Source organism: Archocentrus centrarchus, chromosome 12 (genome assembly GCF_007364275.1).
Source record: "Archocentrus centrarchus isolate MPI-CPG fArcCen1 chromosome 12, fArcCen1, whole genome shotgun sequence".
Classification (NCBI taxonomy): Eukaryota; Metazoa; Chordata; class Actinopteri; order Cichliformes; family Cichlidae; genus Archocentrus; species Archocentrus centrarchus.
Window position 1 is genome coordinate 486,109 of NC_044357.1, and position 21,800 is coordinate 507,908.

The 21,800-nt window shown below is 40.5% G+C and overlaps 1 protein-coding gene across 1 annotated transcript; it reads left to right on the forward strand.

Moving 5' to 3' along the window:
* Positions 1–364: 364 nt before the first annotated feature.
* LOC115789339 (G protein-coupled receptor kinase 5-like) lies at positions 365–20,608 on the forward strand. The gene is given in 25 exon segments (XM_030742713.1): positions 365–602; positions 1,708–1,797; positions 1,900–2,012; positions 6,330–6,407; positions 6,544–6,641; positions 7,463–7,555; positions 7,729–7,792; positions 10,001–10,138; positions 12,521–12,556; positions 12,558–12,590; positions 12,592–12,646; positions 12,649–12,671; positions 12,674–12,723; positions 12,801–12,816; positions 12,818–12,862; positions 13,305–13,401; positions 16,680–16,888; positions 17,168–17,232; positions 17,234–17,303; positions 19,481–19,485; positions 19,984–20,099; positions 20,102–20,115; positions 20,198–20,299; positions 20,301–20,350; positions 20,410–20,608. Coding segments are annotated over 25 exon segments (1,866 nt in total). The 5' UTR covers positions 365–550; the 3' UTR covers positions 20,564–20,608.
* The last annotated feature ends 1,192 nt before the right edge of the window (positions 20,609–21,800 follow it).

Consider the following 21,800-nt stretch of genomic DNA (forward strand, 5'->3'; position numbering starts at 1 on the left):
GGTGGCCAAAACCTGAACTTTCCTTACAGTGAAAATGGGACAAAGCATTTTCACACAATACTTTAAATTCTGATAACTGCTGATTAAGAATGGTCAAGATTAACATTTAAAAAAAAATCTTTTTCTAAAAATTATGGGTTTTTTTTTGTTTTTTTTTTTTACTTTTGTTTGAAAATCCATCACATCACTGGAGTCTGGAGGAGTCTACAGTTCTCTATTAATTATTTGTATGCTCTTGACACCTTCAGTGTTTTGTCCCGCCTCTCTGCCTAAGGGAGTGTTCTGTGCACTGTCATACATTAAGTGTCCCACATTCATTAGTGACTCAGGTACTGCAGGTTAGACAACACACCTTGCTATTTGAGCTCTTCCACCTGTAATAGCTGCCATTTGCTGTGGCTACTGAGAAGTTGTATTTTTTACCAAGGTCACTGCATGAAGGCTGGATACTGATGAGAACTGTTATTCTTACTACAGTCAATGCATAAAGGCTGGATACTGTGCAGTACTGGACTAGTACACAACTTATAGGGCAAAGGCACACTGCTACATGGAGATTGAAAGCATTGTGGCAAATACTGCTCTTGTTAGAGCCAGAGAAGGTAAGAAAAGAAAAGTTTAGAAAGTTTGTCAAATTATGACATGCTGAACTACTGACAACTTCTGAATTACTGCACATTAAGACAAAATGGGGGCCTTATTTTAACATTTGGTGCATAGTGTTGTTAAAGGTAAATTTTTGTACATTTTAGACTTTAAATTTGGGAAATCATCTTTATCAGAAGCAGTGCTTAGATGGGCTATGTCAAGACAGGGATTTCCCAGCAGAGTGTTGAACACTGATGTACAATAAAACTGATCAAGATAAGTCTTATACATAGTCTGTTTTATTTTTTTCCTTAGCCTTTCAGTTTGGGATAAAACTCACAGTTAAACAATGTGGCACTTCTCATTAAAGTAAAATTCTCCCTGAAAGAAACATGAATGCATCTGCTGTTACCTGAGCTGGGAAATAAAAATGGAGCGTGGAAATTTAAATGCAAACTATGACTGACAGTGTGTAAATACGTTGCAGAGTAATGTGGTTCCACAGGCTTTGCTTACTTCTTCCTGGAGCTATTTATAGTCTGTTCATTGTAGTGGAGCATTCTATTGTCTGAAACCTGAAGGGCTAGACATGTGTGCATTTGCATGATAATGACACACTGCTGATTGACATGTCAGTCTGAGTTATTCCATCACTTTGATTATGTGTATTCACAACACTCAGTTCAATTCAATTTTATTATATAACGTCAAATCACAACAGTCATCTCAAGGCGCTTTATATTGTAAGGTAAAATTCCGTTAAAATTACCTTCTATGAGCAAGCACTTGGTGACAGTGGGAAGGAAAACTCCCTTTTAAGTGGAAAAAACCTCTGACAGAACAAGGCTCAGAGAGGGGCAGTCATTGGCTGTGACCGGCTGGAGGTGAGGGGAGGGGGACAGGACATGTGAGGCTAGATGCTAAGGAAGGTGAAAAGAACTTGCATGAGTCTGCTAGACAGAGAGACTGAGCTGGTAAGGATCTGCAGCTTGAGAGGATGGAGAGGATCATCTGCAGTCATCTGCAGTCACCTGCGGGGGGGCATTTAACTCATGAATAAATGCAGAGTGGTGTACAAATTGAAACACTTTCTTTTTCCTGTGTTCCTGCTGCCTGTAGGTGGGGGGAACAAAGGAAGGAGCTGGAAATGGAAAGAGATGCTTCGCTTTCCCCACATTAGCCAGTGCATCGACCTGGCCATGAATATAGGTGTGTGTGTGTGCGTGTGTCCAAGTGTGTCTCATGAGTCTAAAAAAGTTTTGGTTCTTTGTGTGATTTCACACCATGTTTCATTTTACATTTCTCCATTAGAACGAGACTACTATAGTCTATGTGTCAAGCAGCCTATTGGCAAGAAACTGTTTCAGCTCTTCTGTCGGAGTCGGCCTGACCTGCAGAACTACATTTCCCTCCAGGATGCTTTGGTACAAACTGTGGAAAACTTGCTTATAGGACTATGAGTCCTGAAAAATATTGAAATAACTGCATTTAAATATCAGTAATTGTAGAATATTATTTGAGAAGCTATGGTTATATTGCTCTTGCCTGCATAAAATAATGAAATTGCAGTGCTACCACTGCTTCTGTATAACTGAAATATTAAACAACCTCATGAAAACCAACTCTTAATAATTGAAAGAAAATTTGGGCCTTAAAAATCACTTGCATTGTAACCAAATTATACCTAGAGCATAAATTTCAATATTTTATTTATATAACATTAAGGTAAAGACAATTAAATATGTTGGTATATAATACTTTTCTATTCAAGCACTCTATACAACATGCCTCATTCACTTATATTCATACAAACACCTTTTTGTGGTTTTCTAACATTTTCACTCCAACGAACATAAAGCAAGGATCCTTTGGCATGTAGACTGGAGCAGCCAAGGATTGAACCACCAACCTTCCAATTAGTAGATGGCCTGCTCTATTGCCTGAGCTACAGTCACCTAAATTTGGTTTAGTAACTTTAAAAAAACAACGCTATGGATTGCCTTTTGGATTACCAGTTGGGTTTACACAACTGGATAAAGCAAATGAAAATTGTGTCTCAAATGTTGTAGAAAAATAAGGTAATTAGGGCAGTGCAGGAAAAGCTTTTTGAATTAAATTGAGTCATAAAGTTTGTAACTACTATGACTCCTTTTCCAGTCATGACTGTGCATTATACTGTACATTTTTAGAATAGCAAGAAACAAGTCAATTAAACAGGGCTAGGATGTAGGACAAAACCAACACATACTGGAAAAACAAGTTCATAAACAATTACAATTTCACTTTCTCTTATACTTTCAGTTATAAAGTTTTACCTTTATAAAAATGTTTGAGATGGCAATTATTTTTGTAAACAAAGACAAAGGTCTGCTGCAGAACAGACATGCATGAAACAGACAAAATAGTAATTGAATCGGTTTTTCAGAACCTTTAATTCATGTGCCGAAATTTTTGTGTCGGTGAATAATTCATTGCTGGTTTGAGAGTGAACATGGTACTCAAAATGTTTAGAAATTTTTGTCAAAATGACAAAAATATATAAGAATTATAAATATGCCTACTTAAGATACTGTGTGCCTGGGTAAATGCAGAGGGCTCTATCAGGATGGGCATTCAGCATAAAATCTTTGCAAGATTAAATATGCAGATTATCAAGAATGATTTCAATGCTGGGTTAAAAATGACTGCCACTTGTGCAGCAGGGTGTTGGTGAAAATGATTGCACTGTTGGGTGAAGATGAGGGAAGAGAAAAGCATGTTCAAAGGCAGTGAGAGACAAGGAAATAGTGTGGAGGTGACAGTAGGGAGGTTAAATACAGGGACTGTAACAGGTAAAGGGAGAGAGTTAGCTAATATAATGGAGAGCGGGAACATAGATATATTGTGTATGCAGCAGACCAAGTGGAAGGGAATCAAGGCCAGGAGCACTGGAGGTGGATTCAAACTGTTCTACCATGGTGTCGATAGGAAGCAAAATAGTAATCTTGAAGGAAAAGTATGTGTGTACGAAGGTAAAGGGAACAGAGACGATGAGGATGTGTTGGGTAGGTATAGACTATGGTGAGCACTAAAAGCTCTTTTTACTACAACACTCATTTGCCGAATTGCACACATTTTCATGCAAGTACTTTTTCCATACCTAAGCACCTTCTCTCACACATGCATTGGGGGCAATTCAGGTTTGAGGCTTGGAAAGGCTTGGAAAAAAAGAGAAGTGGAGAAGGCAAAGAAGAAGGCTTGTAGAGACGTGTATTTAATTCAGTTAAATTCAGTTTTGTTTATATAGTTACAAATCACAACAGACAGTCGCCTCAAGGCACTTTATATTGTAAGGTAAAGACCCTAGAATAATACAGAGAAAAAACACGAATAATCAAAACGACCCCCTGTGAGCAATCTGGTGACAGTGGGAAGGAAAAACTCCCTTTTAACAGGAAGAAACCTCTGACAGACCAAGGCTCAGGGAGGGGCAGCCATCTGCTGCGGCCGGCTGGAGGGGAGGGGGGACAGGACATGTATGTGAGGCTATACTCCAAGAAAGGAGAAAAGAACTTACATGAGTTTGCTAGACAGAGAGACTGAGCTGGTACGGATGTGTAGCTTGAGAAGATGGAGAGGATCATTTGAGGAGCTGAAAAATGAAGAAAGTGAGAGAGAGAGGGGAAAATGAATGGATGGATGGTTGAAAAGTAGTGAATAAAGAAGTGTAAAGGATTAATAGGGAGGCAGTAAGAGTACCTACGAAGAGGACTAGGAAGGCTATGAAGACAGCCATGAAGTGGAAAAGTGGTTGGTTCAGATGACATAGCTGTGGAGGTTTGGAGAAGTCTAGGATGGAGAGCAATAGCCTTTTAACCACATTCTTTAACTCCTGTCCTGGAGAGTGTGAGGATACCTGAGGAATGGAGAAGAAGTGTACTGTACAAGAACAAGGGTGATGTGCAGAACTGTAGTACTAAAGATGATCAAGCTGATGAGCCATACCATCAAGTTATGGAAAAGAGTAATTTAAGCTAGGAGAGGTGATGATTAGTGGGCAGCTGTATGGCTTAGGCTACAGATGAAATATTTGCTGAGTGTTGATGGAGGCAGCATGGTGTCGAGATGGCCTCACAGCTGAAGTAACATCTTGAAGGTCTGGGTTTGATTCCACCTTGGTCCGGGCCTCTCGCTGTGTGGAGTTTGCATGTTCTTCCTGTGTCTGCATGGGTTCCTCCCACAGTCCAAAGACATGCACTTACTGGGGTTAGGTTAATTGGTCACATAGGCATGAGTGGTTGTCTGTCTCGCTGTGTTAGCCCTGTGACAGGCTGGCGACCTGTGCAGAATGCACCTGGATAAGAGAATGGTAAATGGACTAGTTCTTATACTTTTCTACTCTGTCTGAGCACTCATACAACACATTTACCCAGTCACACAAGCACTTCCATGATTAACTAAGCTAAGTGCTTACTGTCTAACATTCACACACATTCGACGCTTGCATCGGAGAGCAACTTGGGGTTCAGTATCTTGCCCAAGGATACTTTGGCACGCAGACTGGAGCAGCCAGAAATCGAACTGCCGACCTTCCAATCAGTAGGGTACCTGCCCTTTCTCCTTCCTACAGCCACCCCATCCATGGATGATGGATGAATGGATGGATGGAGAAGTACAGAGAAGATCAGAAGGACTTGCACCATGTCTTAGTGGATATAGTTCTTCTCTCCCAAGAGAAGAACTGTGTATGAGGAAGGAGTGGGAGAGAAGTATGTGAGGGTGGTGTAGGGCATGTACAAGGACGATGTGACAGTGGTGACATGAGCAGCTGGAGTGACAGATGTGTTCAAGTTGGGGGTACAATTACATTAGGGATCGCTCAAATCATAGTGCTTGTTTCTTCTCATTTTATCAATAGCTTTTTGAAGGTTTTAAAATGTTTATAACCTAGGAATTTAAAATAAGTACTTTTAAATTTGTCAAAACAATGTGTGAAATTGTACAGTTACATATGTATTTGTGATCAAAATAGATTGTTTCAACTTAACTGAAAAGTTGTGCTCCCAAAACTTCTAGCATTACTACAACTGGCAGTTCATCACATCCTGGATGTTCCATCTGTTTATCACCTGCAGAGCCCACAGATGGATAGCATTAAGTTTGAAATTACTGAGAAAGTCAGACCAAAACCAGCATGAGGATGGCTGATGACCCTCAGCGCTGTTTTGTTCCTGTAATATTTTTCTCTTTGCTGTGTTGTAGCCATTGGAAGAAAAAACATTAGGCCCCTAATATTACATGTAAATTGTAAACAACTGCTTTACAGTTGGAATATAAAACAGATTTCTCTTCAGCATCTGATACACAATAACAGTCAGTCATTCCCAGAGGATAATATAGTAGGCATTCATCATCTGAGAGAATGAGTAAGTCAAGACGGTTTGGAAGTCAGATGATGAGGAACGTCTAAAACATTTTAACCACCTGAGTTTACACAATTACACGAAAAATAACTTTCCATTTTATTTGCAATGAATTATTCCCTGACACAGTCATTGCAAGTTAACCACAGTGTGGGCATTTTCACATCTGATCACTTAAATGTTGCAGTAGGTATCCCAAAGCATTTGGAAAAACTACTATCAGGCCTCCTGTCTGATACTAGATTTAACTGTCTAAACCCTCTGAAGAACTGACCTGTACACTAATATTGTGCATCTACACATGCAAACAATCTTTCTCCCCTTTTTTTTCCCCTTTAGGATGCCTTTGAGACTAAGTCAGATGAGACAAGGAAAGAGTTTGGCCAGAGCATAATCGAAAAATTCCTCATGAGGCAGGTGTGACAACATATGTGGAAAACTTGGATATTTTACACCTGCAAACATTTTTTTAACTTTCCCCACTGTAGTTTAAAACAAGAATTCTGCTATTGTGCTATGCACTGCTTTACCCAAGTTTATCATGTTGTCTCAGTCCACTCAGTGTGTGCCCATTCTACTGAGGCATGGAGAAATCTGCAGACAGAGACTAGAGTTCAATCCCTGTGGTGATGTCTTCCATGTTTGCAGCGAGTAAGTTAATCCGCTCCTGTCTGGTTATATACAGTCGTGTTAAAAGGAAAGTTTTCATGAATGCTATGCAGTCCGGTGAATCTAAATACATCCCATGATTCAGTACTAGAACCACCTCTAGCAGTAATATCTTGAAGATATCTTGATATCTATCTTCTCTTTTTCAGCCATCTGTCGTAGATTTGCTAGTGTGCTTAGATTATTATCCTGTGGCTGCAGAACAAACCCAAATCATCATCCCTCTACCACTGTGATTCATAGGCGTATTGTACAGTTAACATGCTAACAGAGGCTTGTAGAGTCTGAAATGTAGCTCTTGTTCTTTTTGTTTGTTTTTTATTTCCCTGAATATTGCACGGTCTGATTTCGAGTAAATTTTCTGGGACAGATTACTGGGAAGATTGTGACATTGTGTTAATGCAGAGCTGAATCCTTCAAACCAACAAACAGCCTTAACTTTGGTTTTTATAGAGGTGGTCACACTTGCTGATGATTAGCAGCACCAGACCGCTGCTTTCCTTCTCAGTCACCATGGAGGAATTAAGGCTGTACTTAATTTTTCATAAGACTGCAGAGAGACCTGTGATTTTTTTTCTCACACGACTGTATGCAATTCTAACCACTGACTTGACTGGATTTTTGCAGACTAATGCTGACATCAAGACTATGTTTTATTTTTAACAGTTTAACATTGTGATACTGCTAAATTACTGGAAGATTACCTTTTCACTTCTATAGACAATATTTCATTAGTAAGATTATGTTGTTGAAAACTGCTGAACAATGGAGCAGATGGAGCTCATCTCTCTTTCTTGGATTAGAGACCTACACGATTACCTCAGCGACAAGCCCTTCATCCAGTACCAGGACAGCATGTTCTTTGATCGTTTTCTACAGTGGAAGAAGCTGGAGAGGTCAGTAACACTATTGCGATGTGTGTTAATGCACAGCAGGGATAATGAGAAAAACTGTTTCATGGATCAGTGGTTAGTTGGGCAGCTGCTATTCACAGTTCTTTTTAAAATATATATATATATATTTTTTTTTTTAATTTTGGAATGAAAACAACATGTTTGTCTCTTCAAAGGCAGCCCATCAACAAACGCACATTTAGACAGTACAGACTACTGGGAAAAGGAGGGTTTGGAGAGGTAAGACTTTAGTCATGTTGCCTTAAAGACTTGATCAGTCTTGTCATGATGATATGTAATTATTCTATTCAATCAAACTAAATCTTTTACGTGTTCTCATTTACTCTGTTAGGTAGTACATTGGTCTGTTTTTTGCTACATATATGACAAACATCTGTGCAAATAAAAACTAAACTGCCTGCTGGACTACTACCACATATCACAAAGCAGGACACTCAGATGAATTTTATTCACTTCATTCTATTAGTTGGACCGCTAAGCATGTTGCAGTACATGCTATCATATGTTGTTAATAGGATTTCAGTTTTTTTTCCTATTCAGTGGACTGTTTCAGTAACCTCAAGTTCTTTAATTAACACTTCAGTTCTTTTTTTTTTTTTAATTTTACAGTGTTATGCAAAAGTTTGGGCACCCCTGATAATTTTCATGATTTTCCTTTATAAATCATTGGCTGTTCGTCTCAGCAATTTCAGTTTAATATATCATATAGCAGACAAACACACACACACACACAGTGATATTTGAGAAGTATAATGAAGTTTGTAGGATTTACAAAAAGTGTGCAATAATTATTTAAAGAAAATTAGGCAGGTGCATAAGTTTGGACACCCAGACAGAAAAATTATATCAATATTTAGTAGATCCTCCTTTTGCAGAAATAACAGCCTCTAAACGCTTCCTATATCTTCCAATGAGAGTCTGGATTCTGCTTGAAGGTATTTGGACCATTCTTCTTTACAAAACATCTCCAGTTCAGTCAGGTTTGATGGTTTCTGAGCATGGACAGCCGCTTTAAATCACACCACAGATTTTCAATAATATTCAGGTCTGGGGACTGAGATGGCCGTTCCAGAACGCTGTACCTCTTCCTCTGCATGAGTGCCTCAGTAGATTTTGAGCGTGTTTAGGGTCGTTGTCCTTGTTGAAGTGTCCAGCCCCGGCGCAAACTTCAACTTTGTCACTGATTCTTGAACATTGTTCCTCAAGATCCTGCTGATATTGACTGGAATCCATGTGGACCCTCAACTTTAACAAGATTCCCAGTACCTGCACTGGCCACACAGCCCCACAGCATGATGGAACCACCACCAATTTTACTGTGGGTAGCAAGTGTTTGTCTTGGAATGCTGTGTTCTTTTCCCTCCATGCGTGACGCCCCTTGTTATGTCCAAATAACTCAATTTTAGTTTCATCACTCCACAGCCCCTTATTCCAAATCAAGCTGGCTTGTCCAAATGTGCTTTAGCAAACCTCAAGCGACTCTGTTTGTGGCGTCTGTGCAGAAAAGGCTTCTTCTGCATTACTCTCCCATACAGCCTCTCCTTGTGTAAAGTGTGCTGAATAGTTGAATGATGCACAGTGACACCATCTGCGCAAGATGATGTTGTAGGTCTCTGGAGCTGCTCTCTGGGTTGACTATGACTGTTCTTCGCCTCTGCCTTTCTGCAATTTTTCTTGCCTGCCACTTCCGACCTTAACTAGAGCTGTGCCTGTGGTCTTCCATTTCCTCACAGTGGAAACTAACAGCTGAAATCTCTGATGATGTTGAACAATCTTTGTTTTCAGGTCATTTGAGAGTTTGTTTTTTTTTGTTTTTTTTTTGCCATTCTTCAGAGAAGATGCAAAGAGGAGAAACACTTGCAACTGGCCACCTTAACCCTTTCTCATGATTGGATTCACCTATAGTATGTAGGTCAAGGGTCAAGAAGCTTACAAAACAAATTTTGTGTTCCAATAATCAGTGCTAAAGGTATTCAAATCAATAAAATGACAAGGGTGCCCACACTTCTGCACCTGCCTGATGTTGTTTAAATAATTATTGCACACTTTCTGTAAATCCTATAAACTTCATTTACTTCTCAACATCACTGTGTTCGTCTGCTATATGATATTAACTGAAATTGCTGATCCGAACAACCAATGATTTATAAAGGAAAATCATGAAAATTATCAGGGTTGCCCAAACCTTTTCATACCACTGTAAATTAGTTTTCAAATCTCACAATCTCACATATGCATTCCTTGGACAAATTCTCAGACTAGTCTTTTACAGTGCTGATCTACAGCGCTCTGTTTCTCTTCAGTTTCACTGCTTCCACTTTCAAGCACCTCATTACTTTTTGAGAGATTGAGCAGCTCTGGCAAAAGCATTAGATAGATTTACCCACAACAGTGTTGTCATTCAATTGTGTTCTGTTTTGTCTCAAGGTGTGGGCATGTCAGGTGCGTTTCCCAGGAATGATGTATGCATGCAAAAAGCTGGAGAAAACCCACGTGAAGAGAGGAAAGGCGAGACCATGGCTCTCAATGAGAAACAGATACTGGGAGGAACTGGACAGTCGCTTTGTTGGTGAGGACTGCTGCAGTTATATGCTCGTCAGTGTTCTGTCTGGGGGGTGGGGGTGTCGGGGGGGGGGGGTGTCTATTATCTTGCACAATTTTTTTTAACACCATCAGCAATTTGTTTGCCAAGTGCTTGTCTGTATAAACAAAGTTGGCTCTAATCTTTACTTTGTCTGCCCCAAACAATGTAAAAACAAATCTATGTGCCACATTGTTACAAGATTTCCTTTACTGTCATTGAATAATATTAAGCATACTCAGTGAGATTCAGGCGCACTACACAACAGTTGCTTTTGCAATCAAAAAAGGATAAGTAATAAATACAGAATGGAAACAAGTAAAATAAAATAAAGATTGCACACAAAAACGTAAATAGATAAAACAAATATAAAATACATACAAAATCTGCAATCCATTAACAACAACCCCCCCACCCCCCCCCCACCCACAACCCCAACCCCCCCACCCCCCACACCACCACCCCCACCCCCCCCCCTCCCACCCCCCCCCCCACCCCCCCCCCCCCCCACCCCCCCCCCCCCCCCCAACCCACCACCACCCCCCACACCCCCCCCCCCCCCCCCCCCCCCCCCCCCCCCCCCCCCCCCCCCCCCCCCCCCCCCCCCCCCCCCCCCCCCCCCCCCCCCCCCCCCCCCCCCCCCCCCCCCCCCCCCCCCCCCCCCCCCCCCCCCCCCCCCCCCCCCCCCCCCCCCCCCCCCCCCCCCCCCCCCCCCCCCCCCCCCCCCCCCCCCCCCCCCACACACACACACACACAACAAGCGCTGCACACAATTTAGCCGCTTTTCAGCCACTTGCAGACCAGGCTGACAAAGAGTCAGAGCTCTGTTGATCCAAGAATACTTTTAACTAGTTAATGGCTTCGTGAATTTCTTCTTCTACAATGATTTTCTTATGGCCGCTGACTGTACTTGTACTGTGGACGTCAATGCAGCATTGATACTGTTGACCATAAATTTTTAGGTCAAATGACTAGAGCTCGTTGTAGCTCTACTGACACTGGTTTGAATCCGGGTTGTTATGTAAATGGAGGTCTTCTTCACACACAATGTTAATTATGAAGTTCTACAGGGTTCTGTGCTAGGACCAATTCTATTTACATTATACATGCTTCCCTTACACAGTATTACTAAAAGACATAGCATATGTTTTCATTACTATGCAAGATGATTACCCAGCTTATCTATCCATGAAGCCAGATGACACACAACAATTAGTTAAACTGCAGGAATGACTGAAAGATGATGACCTGGATGACCTCTAATTTCCTGCAACTGGGGTTATTGTATTTGGCACTTACAAATCTTAGGAACATGGTGGATGAATTACCATCTGATTCGTAGGTTACCTGCTTCTACCTCCTGAGCCACAGCCACCCACAAAACTGCCATGAGGCAACTGTTGACTGCACTGTATAAATAAAATTGAACTGAATACGTTCTGATTGGCATTCATTCATCGTGAGTGGTGTACTCCCACTGCATTATACTGAATTGTTTCTAATATTTTTTTTTTCTACTCACATAGGTTGGGCTGGAACTGTCACCACACTGTAAACCCAGATTTTTGATTCCACTTGAAAATATTGAGTTCATATTACTAAAATTGCCCTAGGAATGTGAACATTACTTGTTAATTGCTGGAGTAGACTGTACTTCTTTGATGGTCTGTCTTATTGTAATCATGTGTTTGAGTTCAAACAACTTAATATCATCAAGTTTTGCACCTGCTAAAAATCTAGTTCATACCAGTTTTTAACAGACTGGCTTAATGAGCAGCTGCATGGTGGCATGATGGTTAGCACTGCTGCCTCACAGGTAGAATAGCTATCTGCTAGTCTGCAATTCAATTCCACCTTCGCCTGGGACTCTTGCTGTGTGGACTCATGTATGTACCCCCCTGTGTCTGTGTGGGTTTTCCTCCCACAATCTGAAGACATGCAGTTACTGGGGTTAGGTTAATTGGTCTCTCTAAAATTGCCCCAAGGTGTGAATGGTTGTCTGTGTCAGCCCTGTCAACAGGGATGGTGACCTGTACAGGGGTGTACCCTGCACCTTACTGCCTTGTCAGCTGGGATAGGCTCCAGCCCCCACCACCCCCACACAACCATGAAAAGGATAGGGGCAACTGATTGATCAAAAGACATGAATATAGAAGATAAGTTTGGTCAATTAGAACATACAATTTAGTTCAATTGGAAATGGAGTAGTGCTTACTTAACAGGCCTGAGTAAATAACTGTTTCATTACTTAAAAAATTTAAGGCACCTTGGTTTTTTAGTAGATTCAACTTATCTGGGTTTACAGTGCAAAAGTTGTAAAGTGAAATTTTTTTCATTGATTTTTTCTTTCTTTTTTTAATGTTCAGGTGAATCTGGCATCTACTTACCAGACCAAGCACAGCTCTTTGTATGGTTTTGACCATGATGAGCGGCGGGGTGGGTAGTTGACCTGAGGTTTCACATAAATTACATGGGAGCACCTGGCCTAGACAAGCCAGGGTACGTTTCTACGCTGCAGAGAAATCTGTTGTGGTTTAATTCACCTCCACCAGAAGTCAATATTATACAGGTAAGTGTATTTCCACATGCAAGTCACATCTCTGATGGTCTGAAAGTATTTTTTAAATGCTGTGTTTGATCTACTAGAGATTTGAAGCCAGAAAAACATTCTCTTGGATGACCACGGTATGTTACAGCTACAATACGCAGTATTTGTTTCCCGTGATTGATGTGCTATAAATAGCCTCTGAAAGTACTAGATGGCAGTTGCTTTCTGGCTATTTTTAGCTCTGAAATGAATCTCTCTGATTGCACTGCCACTCAATCTCTCACGCAGCCTCTCAGATTCATGTACTTGTTCTCTCAAGAAAAAATGATGTTGATTTGTATTGTGACAGAAGTGATAAAACAAAGAAGCGGTAGCATGAGGAAGTTAAAAAAAACCTGTTATCTATTTTAGAAACTTCTACACCTGTTCCTTCATTCTTGGAATGAAGGAACAGGTGTAGAATTTTCCCTTTCACTTCAGCAGGAGAGAACTGAAGCATAAATTGACTGGGGTAAAAGTGAAAATATGTCAACAGCGAGCAAAAATAATCTCAACAAGGAATCCAGTTCACAGGATCTTTCTTTGTTTTTTGTTCCCTTAAGGGCACAATCCGCATCTCTGACCTGGGCTTGGCTGTCAAGCTGTCTGAGGGGAATCTGATACGAGGCAGGGTGGGCCACACTGGGCTTATATGGGTATGTATGGAACATTGCTGGTGTACAGTCAAACTCTATGAGGATTTCTTGCAAAATGCACTGACTTTAAAGTACCCACATATAAACCACATTATACAAAGAAAGTGCATGCAGATGGACTGCTTAAACAAATGATGTGCTGGGGGCCCTTATTTGACCTAATTTTTTTTCTTTAATAAAAAAATAAAAAAATAAAATTCCTTTTTCAGTTTAGTAAATGCAACCAAAATAATAATGCATGATTAAATCAACCATTTAGAGTGCATTGGGGCAGTTATTCAACAAGGTGATGGAAACATTCCTCTGAGGTTTTGGCCTATACTATCATAACATCACAAGTGCACCACAGCCCAACGGTGCACTTGTGATGTTATCACTGCTAACTTGAAATCTGGTGACTCTGAAGTTTGCTATATGTGAGTATAGCAAACTCATTGACATGTTCAGGAAAACCACTTTGAGATGATCTGAAGTTTGTGACACTGCTAGACATAGAAATCAGAGGATGGGTACACTGTGGTCAAAAAGGACATGGTCAGCAAAAATACAAAGATGCTTTTCTTTTCTGTATACCTTAATTGATTGTTGCCTTCCAATCAATTCAAAGCAGTCTGGGTATTCTCAGCTACACATTTTCACCCAAAAAACTGCTGCTCACTGGATATTTTCTCTTTTTTAGATCATTCTCTGTAAACCCTGGAGATGGTTGTGTGGGAAAATCCCAGTAGAACAGCAGTTTCTGAAGCCCATCTAGTTCCAGTGTCTGTTTGCAGACATTCAATTTAGTTCAGTTTTATTTATATAGCACCAAATCAGTCACCTCAAGGCGCTTTATATTGTAAGGTAAAGACCCTGAAATAATACAAAGAAAACCTCAACAATCAAAATGTCCCCTTGGCAAAAGTGGGAAGTAAAAACTCCCTCTCCCTCTGTGGGAGGAAGAAACCTCCAGCAGAACCAGGCTAAGGGAGGGGCAGCCAGCTGCTGCCTCTGGTAGGGGGTGAGGGGAGAGAGACAGGACAAAAGACAAACTGTGGAAGAGAGCCAAAGAATAATAATAACACTGGAAGCTGTTCACTCATCACACATTGCTTTGAAGTTGACAGTCGGTCGCTTGGTTCCACCAGGCTCTACAGTAGTTGCATAGGTAACCCTCTATTGTATTTAATATCTAGTGATATGTCAATCAGTGGTGGTCTTCACTCCTATTGGTAGTTGCTTCAGTCGCTTACCTGAAAGTTGAGAAAAAATTGTCTTGGGTCCCACCCACTTCTTGTCACCAGTCAATATTTCACTCATAATCACTATAAGATAAGGAATGGCATTCACTTTTTATGGTCTGTGGTCATCACGTCGCTGTGAATTGCTTCCAGTGTGTATGTAACTTTAAGCTGTGAATACACTGGAAGCAATTTGCAGTGGCGTGGCAACGAGAGACCATAAAAGGGAATGATATATAAAAAAAGTGGGTGGGACCTGCGATCAAATCTCAACTTTCAGACGAGTGACTCAAGCAACTAAAGCTGGTCGCTTGCAAACATTCCAGCCTTCAGTTCCCTAGATGACCCTCCAATGCATTAGCAGGTCATATATCAATCAGTATTTTCATAGTAGTCTCTAGACAATTCAGTTCAATTCAATTTTATTTAGCGCCAAATCACAACAGCTGCCTCAAGGTGCATTATATTTTAAAGTAAAGACCCTACAAGTGTCATATCATTTGGATTTTTGCAGAAAATCCCATAGCCCAGTGATTATTGCACATAACTTATTATCAGATACCTTGGCCAGGTTTAATAATAGTATAAACCATTTTTTTAATTAAAAAAGAATAACTCATGTGGATGTTCAACCATCTGATGCACTCATTTTCATTGTCCCCTTATCTAACCCTACCTGTAATCAACCATGTTTAACATCTGAGAAATGGCCACTCCTGTTCTGTATGGACCTCTATTAATCTCTTTAAACAAATGTTCAAATTTGTACCAAAGCTGGACAGAACTGAGTCTGTGCTCTGGTAGCATCAGTTCCCTCTGTCCTTACTAAATGTCACCAAAGAGAATAGTATTAAAAAATTAACCCTTCTGTTTATTAATATAGAATATAGTATATATGTATGTGCCTTATATTTAATTTAGATATGAAAATGTATGTCACAAACAAAGTTTATAAATCTGTATAGTACTTTCTTGTGTTTTAAAAATAGTTTAAAACCCTCCAAATTACTTGGCTTTGTGTTGTGTTGTGTTGTAAAGATACAGTAGCAACCAAAGTAGAACTAGGACCAGGCTGTCCTTTAGTCCCAGGCCACCAATAGATGGTGTAGCGAGTCAATGTAATGCATGCAAGTCAGTCACATTAAGAACACATTCTTTTAGCAATGATGCCCTGACAAAAACCAAAGCCTCTTACAGGAAATGGAATGACTGTGGTGCAGTGGTTAGCATGGCTGCCTCACAGTTAGAATACCAGTTGGGAGGACAGGGTTTGATTCCACCTTGGCCTGGGCCTCTCTCTCTGTGTGTGGAGTTTGCATGCTCTCCCTGTGTCTGCGTGGCCACTCTAAACTGCCCATAGAGTGCGTGAATGTGATTGTGGATGGTTGCCTGTCTCTCTGTGTGGGCCCTGCGACCTGTACAGGGTGTACCCCACTTCTTGCCCTATGTCAGCTGGGATAGGCTCCAGCCCCCCGTGACCCTGAAAGCGGAAGTGAATGGATGGATAAAAAGATCTTGACAGACCCTCGGGTAAAATGCTGCAGAGAAAGATTTAGTTACATTTTGTAGAGGGTAATTACAAACAGCGCCCTTAGACTTGGGGTGAGCCAGCACTGAGGGAAGTTAAGCTACACTTTGAGCCATCTAGGCAGTCTTTGGATTGCAAACAGAAATGACGTGTCTTTATCTGAGGAAGGCTTGTGAAATGTGTCATCTATTCAAACTATTCAGTAAATTTAAGAAATGTATCAAGATAACAAAATACTGTTAAATATTTTGGGAGGCAGCATTACTTTGACATCATACAAAAGAAAGATGTGGAAGTACATTTGTTCTCAAGATTCCAGCTACTGATTTTCATAGATATGTGAGTGCTTTGACCTACTGATGGTGATACGGTGATCCTCAAGGCACCGTGTGTACTGAATTTCATGGCTATCCATCTAATAGTCAGTGGTGTTTAGATGGAAATATACAGACTTAAAAAGTACACAAAAAATATTGCCTTGGCAGTAGGTCAGCAGTGGAGAATAAAAACTGTTCATTGGCATTCTGATTTCAGCTCCTGAGGTGATCGGCCATGAGCATTATGGAATGAGTGCAGACTGGTGGGGCCTTGGTTGTCTGATTTATGAGATGACTATAGGTCAGCCCCCATTCAGGGTCAAAGGAGAGCATCCTAAACCCTCAGAAATGGAGAGAAGGATCCAGAAAGAACAAGTGACATATGGTAACCACTTCAGCAAGGAGGCAAAAAGCATCTGCTCTTTGGTGAGTTCTTCAAACGACATCAAGCTGTTCAGCAAGCAGCTGCCATGTACAGCAGACATTTATTCTTTGATGTGTGTCAATAAGAATGTTTTTTTTTTTACCCTGAAGCAAAAGGTGACATAATTAATAGCATAGGGCTAGGGTTGCTTCTACAGTACCACAGAGGTTTAAAGTTATCACACCTGTGCCTCCCATACTACAAAATCCATAACCTCAGTTTCTGAAGAAGCTCTATTGCATCCTTCAAGCAGTGAGCACATTCTCTTTCCACTATTGTAGCTATTGACCAAGGACCCCACAAAGAGGCTGGGATGCCAGGAGTCAGGAGGAAACGACCTAAAATCTATCCTTTCTTTCAGAGATCAATTTCCGGATGCTGGAGGCAGGACTTACTGAGGCTCCTTTTAAACCTGATGTAAGTACCCCAATGATTTACCAGACCTCAACTTCAAAAAAAACAAAACTCTGTTTATTAATCCTTTATTTATACAGGAAAATCTCTTGAGACTTATTATCTCATTTACAAGAGAGACCTGTTACATACATCAGCAAACCAGTTTAACCAGTAAATGGATATGTATAGGTATTACAAAAATGTTGTTTAGTGCAATGTAAACTTAATTTCAAGTAAAACTTGCATTGTGATTAAAAATACATTTTTAAACCTGAAAAATATTGGTAGAATGAGGTCAAAATAAACTGCTTCATGGCAGATAACTTCTTTAACAGAGTAATAATACAGTCAAATGCCTGCACTTGCCTTGGCCTCCAGTAACACTGTGAGGAATCCTGGAGTCATTTTTGACCAGGATATGTCCTTCAGTGCATATATTAACAAATATCAGACTGCTTTCTTGCCTTTGTGAAATATCTTTAAGATTAAAAACATCCTGTCTTGGAGGGATGCTGAAAAAAAATAGTTCATGTGATTATAAGCCAAGCTTATATTATAAGCTTAAGATTATAAGCTTCTGTTTATGTTATGGTATCAGATGGATACCAGAATATTCCAACATCCCAAGCTACACGTCTTACACTTGTCTGGACTTGTGTGAACAGCATTGTAGTCCAGGTTTTTCTTCTGTTAATTACCTTCATCAACATATAACACTTTTCCATAATAATTTAAGTGTTAGTCTGGCACAACCACAAAAAAGGAGAATGTCATTTCTATTTTCCTCGATACAGTCACTTCTGCTAATTCGACTTTTCAAATATCTCAGTCACGGGCAAGCGCAAGCACATCTTCATGTTTGACACATGGAAACTATGTGGTAACTTAAATGCTGAGGGATGGAACCTATTAAAAACCAATAATCACTGTCTGACTATGGTTTTAGGCACCTGTTGAACTGTAGTTCAACAAAAACTCAGCCAATTTGATTAGCATTCCCTGATGGTTGCCTTGTATTGAAAAATAATGACCACAATAACAGTCATTTCAGAAATGGTGATTGCCACTGCATGAAATTGTGCATGTGTATCATAGTGAGGACATGTCAGTGAATCACATCTTTGCTTTTTGCAGATGATGTTGTTCTGTAACCTTCGTTGTGCCCTGGGGTAGTTTCTAACCAAGTGTGAGGTGGCAACTCAAAAACTCTATGAATCCCCACTGAGTGGGAACTGGGTTGGCGCCTTAAGCGGAGTTAAAGTATCTCAAGGGCTTTTTCACATGCAGAAACGCAGTGTGAGACAGTGGAAAACTGGACAACCGCTCTGCAGTGATGCAGAAGGAAGCTGAGCAAGTTGTCAAAGCTGTTAATTTACTAGTCACCTCGTGGTCCTACCCCTCACCCTGGTCATGAGCTTGTAGCTAGTCACTGAAAGACAAGATTGGGGTCTAAGTGTTGGAAATGAACTTTTTCAAAATGTGTTTGGACTTACCCTTAGGGATGAGGTGAGGAAACTAAGGCATCTGAGAAGGCACTTTAATAGAATATAGGCGTTCTAATGGTCCCAAACTAAAATGAGATTTAAAAACTTTTTCAGCTAACAAAATAATGAAGAAATTGTTAACAGCGTTTCTCTAGGAGCACCTTGATTGATTGAGGCACATTTGTCCTGTGTTGTGAGGTGTGGAGAGTCCTGTGACTGTTCATCACATGTAAAATGCTCAGAGCCCATGGTGACACAGTTTCACTCTGCACGTCACTTAATTGGAGCTTGACACCCTCTTGTAAGAGGGTGGGTTCAGTTCCGCCGTGGCCCATACCCCTCCTTCTCTCTCTTTGTGTGGAGTTTGCATGTTGTCTGCGTGGGTTCCTCCGGTTCCTCCCACTGTCCAAACACATGCACTACTGGGGTTAAGTTAATTGGCCATTCTAAATGCCCATAGGTGTGACTGAAAGCGTGAGTGTGGATGTTGTCTGTCTCTCTGTGTTGGGCCTGTGACAGGCTGGCGACCTGTGCCAGAATAGAATAAGCAGAAGTGAATGGATGGACTCTTACATTCCAATGCAGCTGTATTTGAGAGGGCAGAAGACATGTACACCTTTCTTGTCTTCCTCACCATCAACATCTTTTAACCCTTTGGGTATTATTGTATTATTGTATTGTATTATTGTATCCTATTGCAATGGCTGGCATGAGCCTAAGTTGCAACCCTCTGTCTGGGTGACAGTAGTATGTGGAATGGTCCCGCCATAATTTCTGCTTCCAGACTGATTCTCTGGAGATCTTCTGATCATCACCAGTCTCTTGGAAATGGGTTTGTTTGAGCTGGCTGTAGAAGGGCTCATGGAGCAGATGAGAGATTTGCACAATAACGTAACATTTCCTCCTTAGTGTTCTGTGGTTTGAAGAGTTTGTTCAAACACCTGAGGTGATTGTTGTTGTGATTTGGCACTATATAACTAAAACCTGCGGAACTGTGGTTGGAAGAGGGTGTCATAGCCCTACCCCCATATATGGTGGATGTCCATCTATATATATATATATATATATATATATATCTATATATATATATATATAATATGACAATGTAAAGTACTTGTACACTTGTAGATCAAAATTGATTAAATGTAGAAGTTGTTCATTTTAACAAGTTATTTAGGTTCGTACTCACTCCATGTTGTCTTTTCCTTCAGCCCAAGCTGGTTGTACTGCAGTGATGTACAGGACATAGAAGAATTTTCTACAGTCAAGGGAGTCCAGCTAGACCAGACAGACAGCATCTTCTACTCCGAGTTCAACACAGGAAGCAATCCCATAACTGGCAAAATGAAGTGAGTTAATTTCTAGGTACATCACAGTGTCTATCCAGACAGTATCTTCAAATCTCAACTTCCTTCTCCATCTTCCATGTAGCTGATTGAAACAGGATGTTTTAGAGAACTGAATGTTTTTGGCCCTGAGGGATCTCGTTCTCCAGACCTGGACTGGTCCCAGGTACCTGAGCCCCCTAAACGCAGGCCTACTGCGCCGAATCTTCCACAAACATGTAAGAACAAGAACTGTTCTGTCAAAATGTGTGTGCTTTTGGGAAAGCTGAACAAATCTTTTTTTTTTTTTTATTCCAGCGGCAACCCCTCAGATTCATCATATGGAAGCAGAGAGAACTTGTTGTCCAGCGAGGGTTACACAGTGTCAAGAATACACAACTCCACCCACAATCCCAGCACAGACTCAAAAGGCGCTAAAAACAAATGGCCAGCAAAGGGTTCTTCCCTTTAAATCACAGCATAGTGATTTGTGTTTGTATTCTCATTTCTCTTACAGCTAATCTATATTAGTATTTCTGTCAGATAAAACATAATAATTTTACTGTAGAAATGTATCATTTAAAAAAAATAATTTTACACCATGCCAACCTTTGTAAAGTACTTGAATTTTGATATGACTGTACTAGCATTTAGAGCCATTTTCTAACAATTAAACCAATTTTTTGTGCCAAATTTTTTTTCTTTTACTGTTTTAAGCCTTCAAACATTTACACATCATTTTAACAGAGATAACCTGGAAGCAATAAGGGAAAGAGACTGCCCAGCTGTTAACGCTGGGAACAAACTAGAGTCAAGGTATCCAAGAAGGGCCATAAGACGATTTTCACACACTGCTTAAACACTGAGAGGAAGACATGCCTGACAAATGGGGGGGATTTTTGCTGTCACAATCTCTCACAATGCAAACTTACCAAACTTAGATCAGCGCTTAGCCGAACTGTGCTATGTAGGAGCATGGTATTAAGGTTGTTTCATATACAACACAGCGATTAGCAAAAAAATATCACTTGATACAAAGTGAACAAGTGAAAGCTTTAGGAAGTGCGTATGTGTGAATACCAAGCAGTTTAAATTTTGGCAGAAAAATGAGTCCCAAATATTTGACATAAAAGTCATACCACAGATTACTGGTGGTCTCAGAGTGGGATTAAGTCAAACATTTTACTTCATTACAATCATTTAGACACTGAAAAGAGTGGTAAATGGACTAGCTCTTATATAGCACTTTTCTACTCAGTCAGAGCACTCACACAACATGTTTACATTTACCCATGCACTCACATTCATACAAGCACTTCCATGTTTCTACTAAGCTCAGTGCTTTTAATTAACTAGCATTCACACACATTCATACTCCAACAGGACGGTCAGAGAGCAACTTGGGGTTAAGTATCTTGCCCAAGGATACATTGGCATGTAGCCTGGAGTAGCCAGGAATCGAACCGCTTGACCTTCCGATCAGTAGGTGACCTGCTCTACCTACTGAGCTACAGCCACCCCTGTTAGCTCAGTAGTAGAACATTATGGGAACATAATGTTCTTAAAATTAATGTAAAGCAACAGAAACTCAAATTTGTTTATTTAATATACAAAGATATTTATGCACAAAGTTCTAACTTGGCCTTCTACACCAGTAATTTCTTCTTCTTGGGTTTTGACATATTGACACAGAAGGACACAGACCCCAC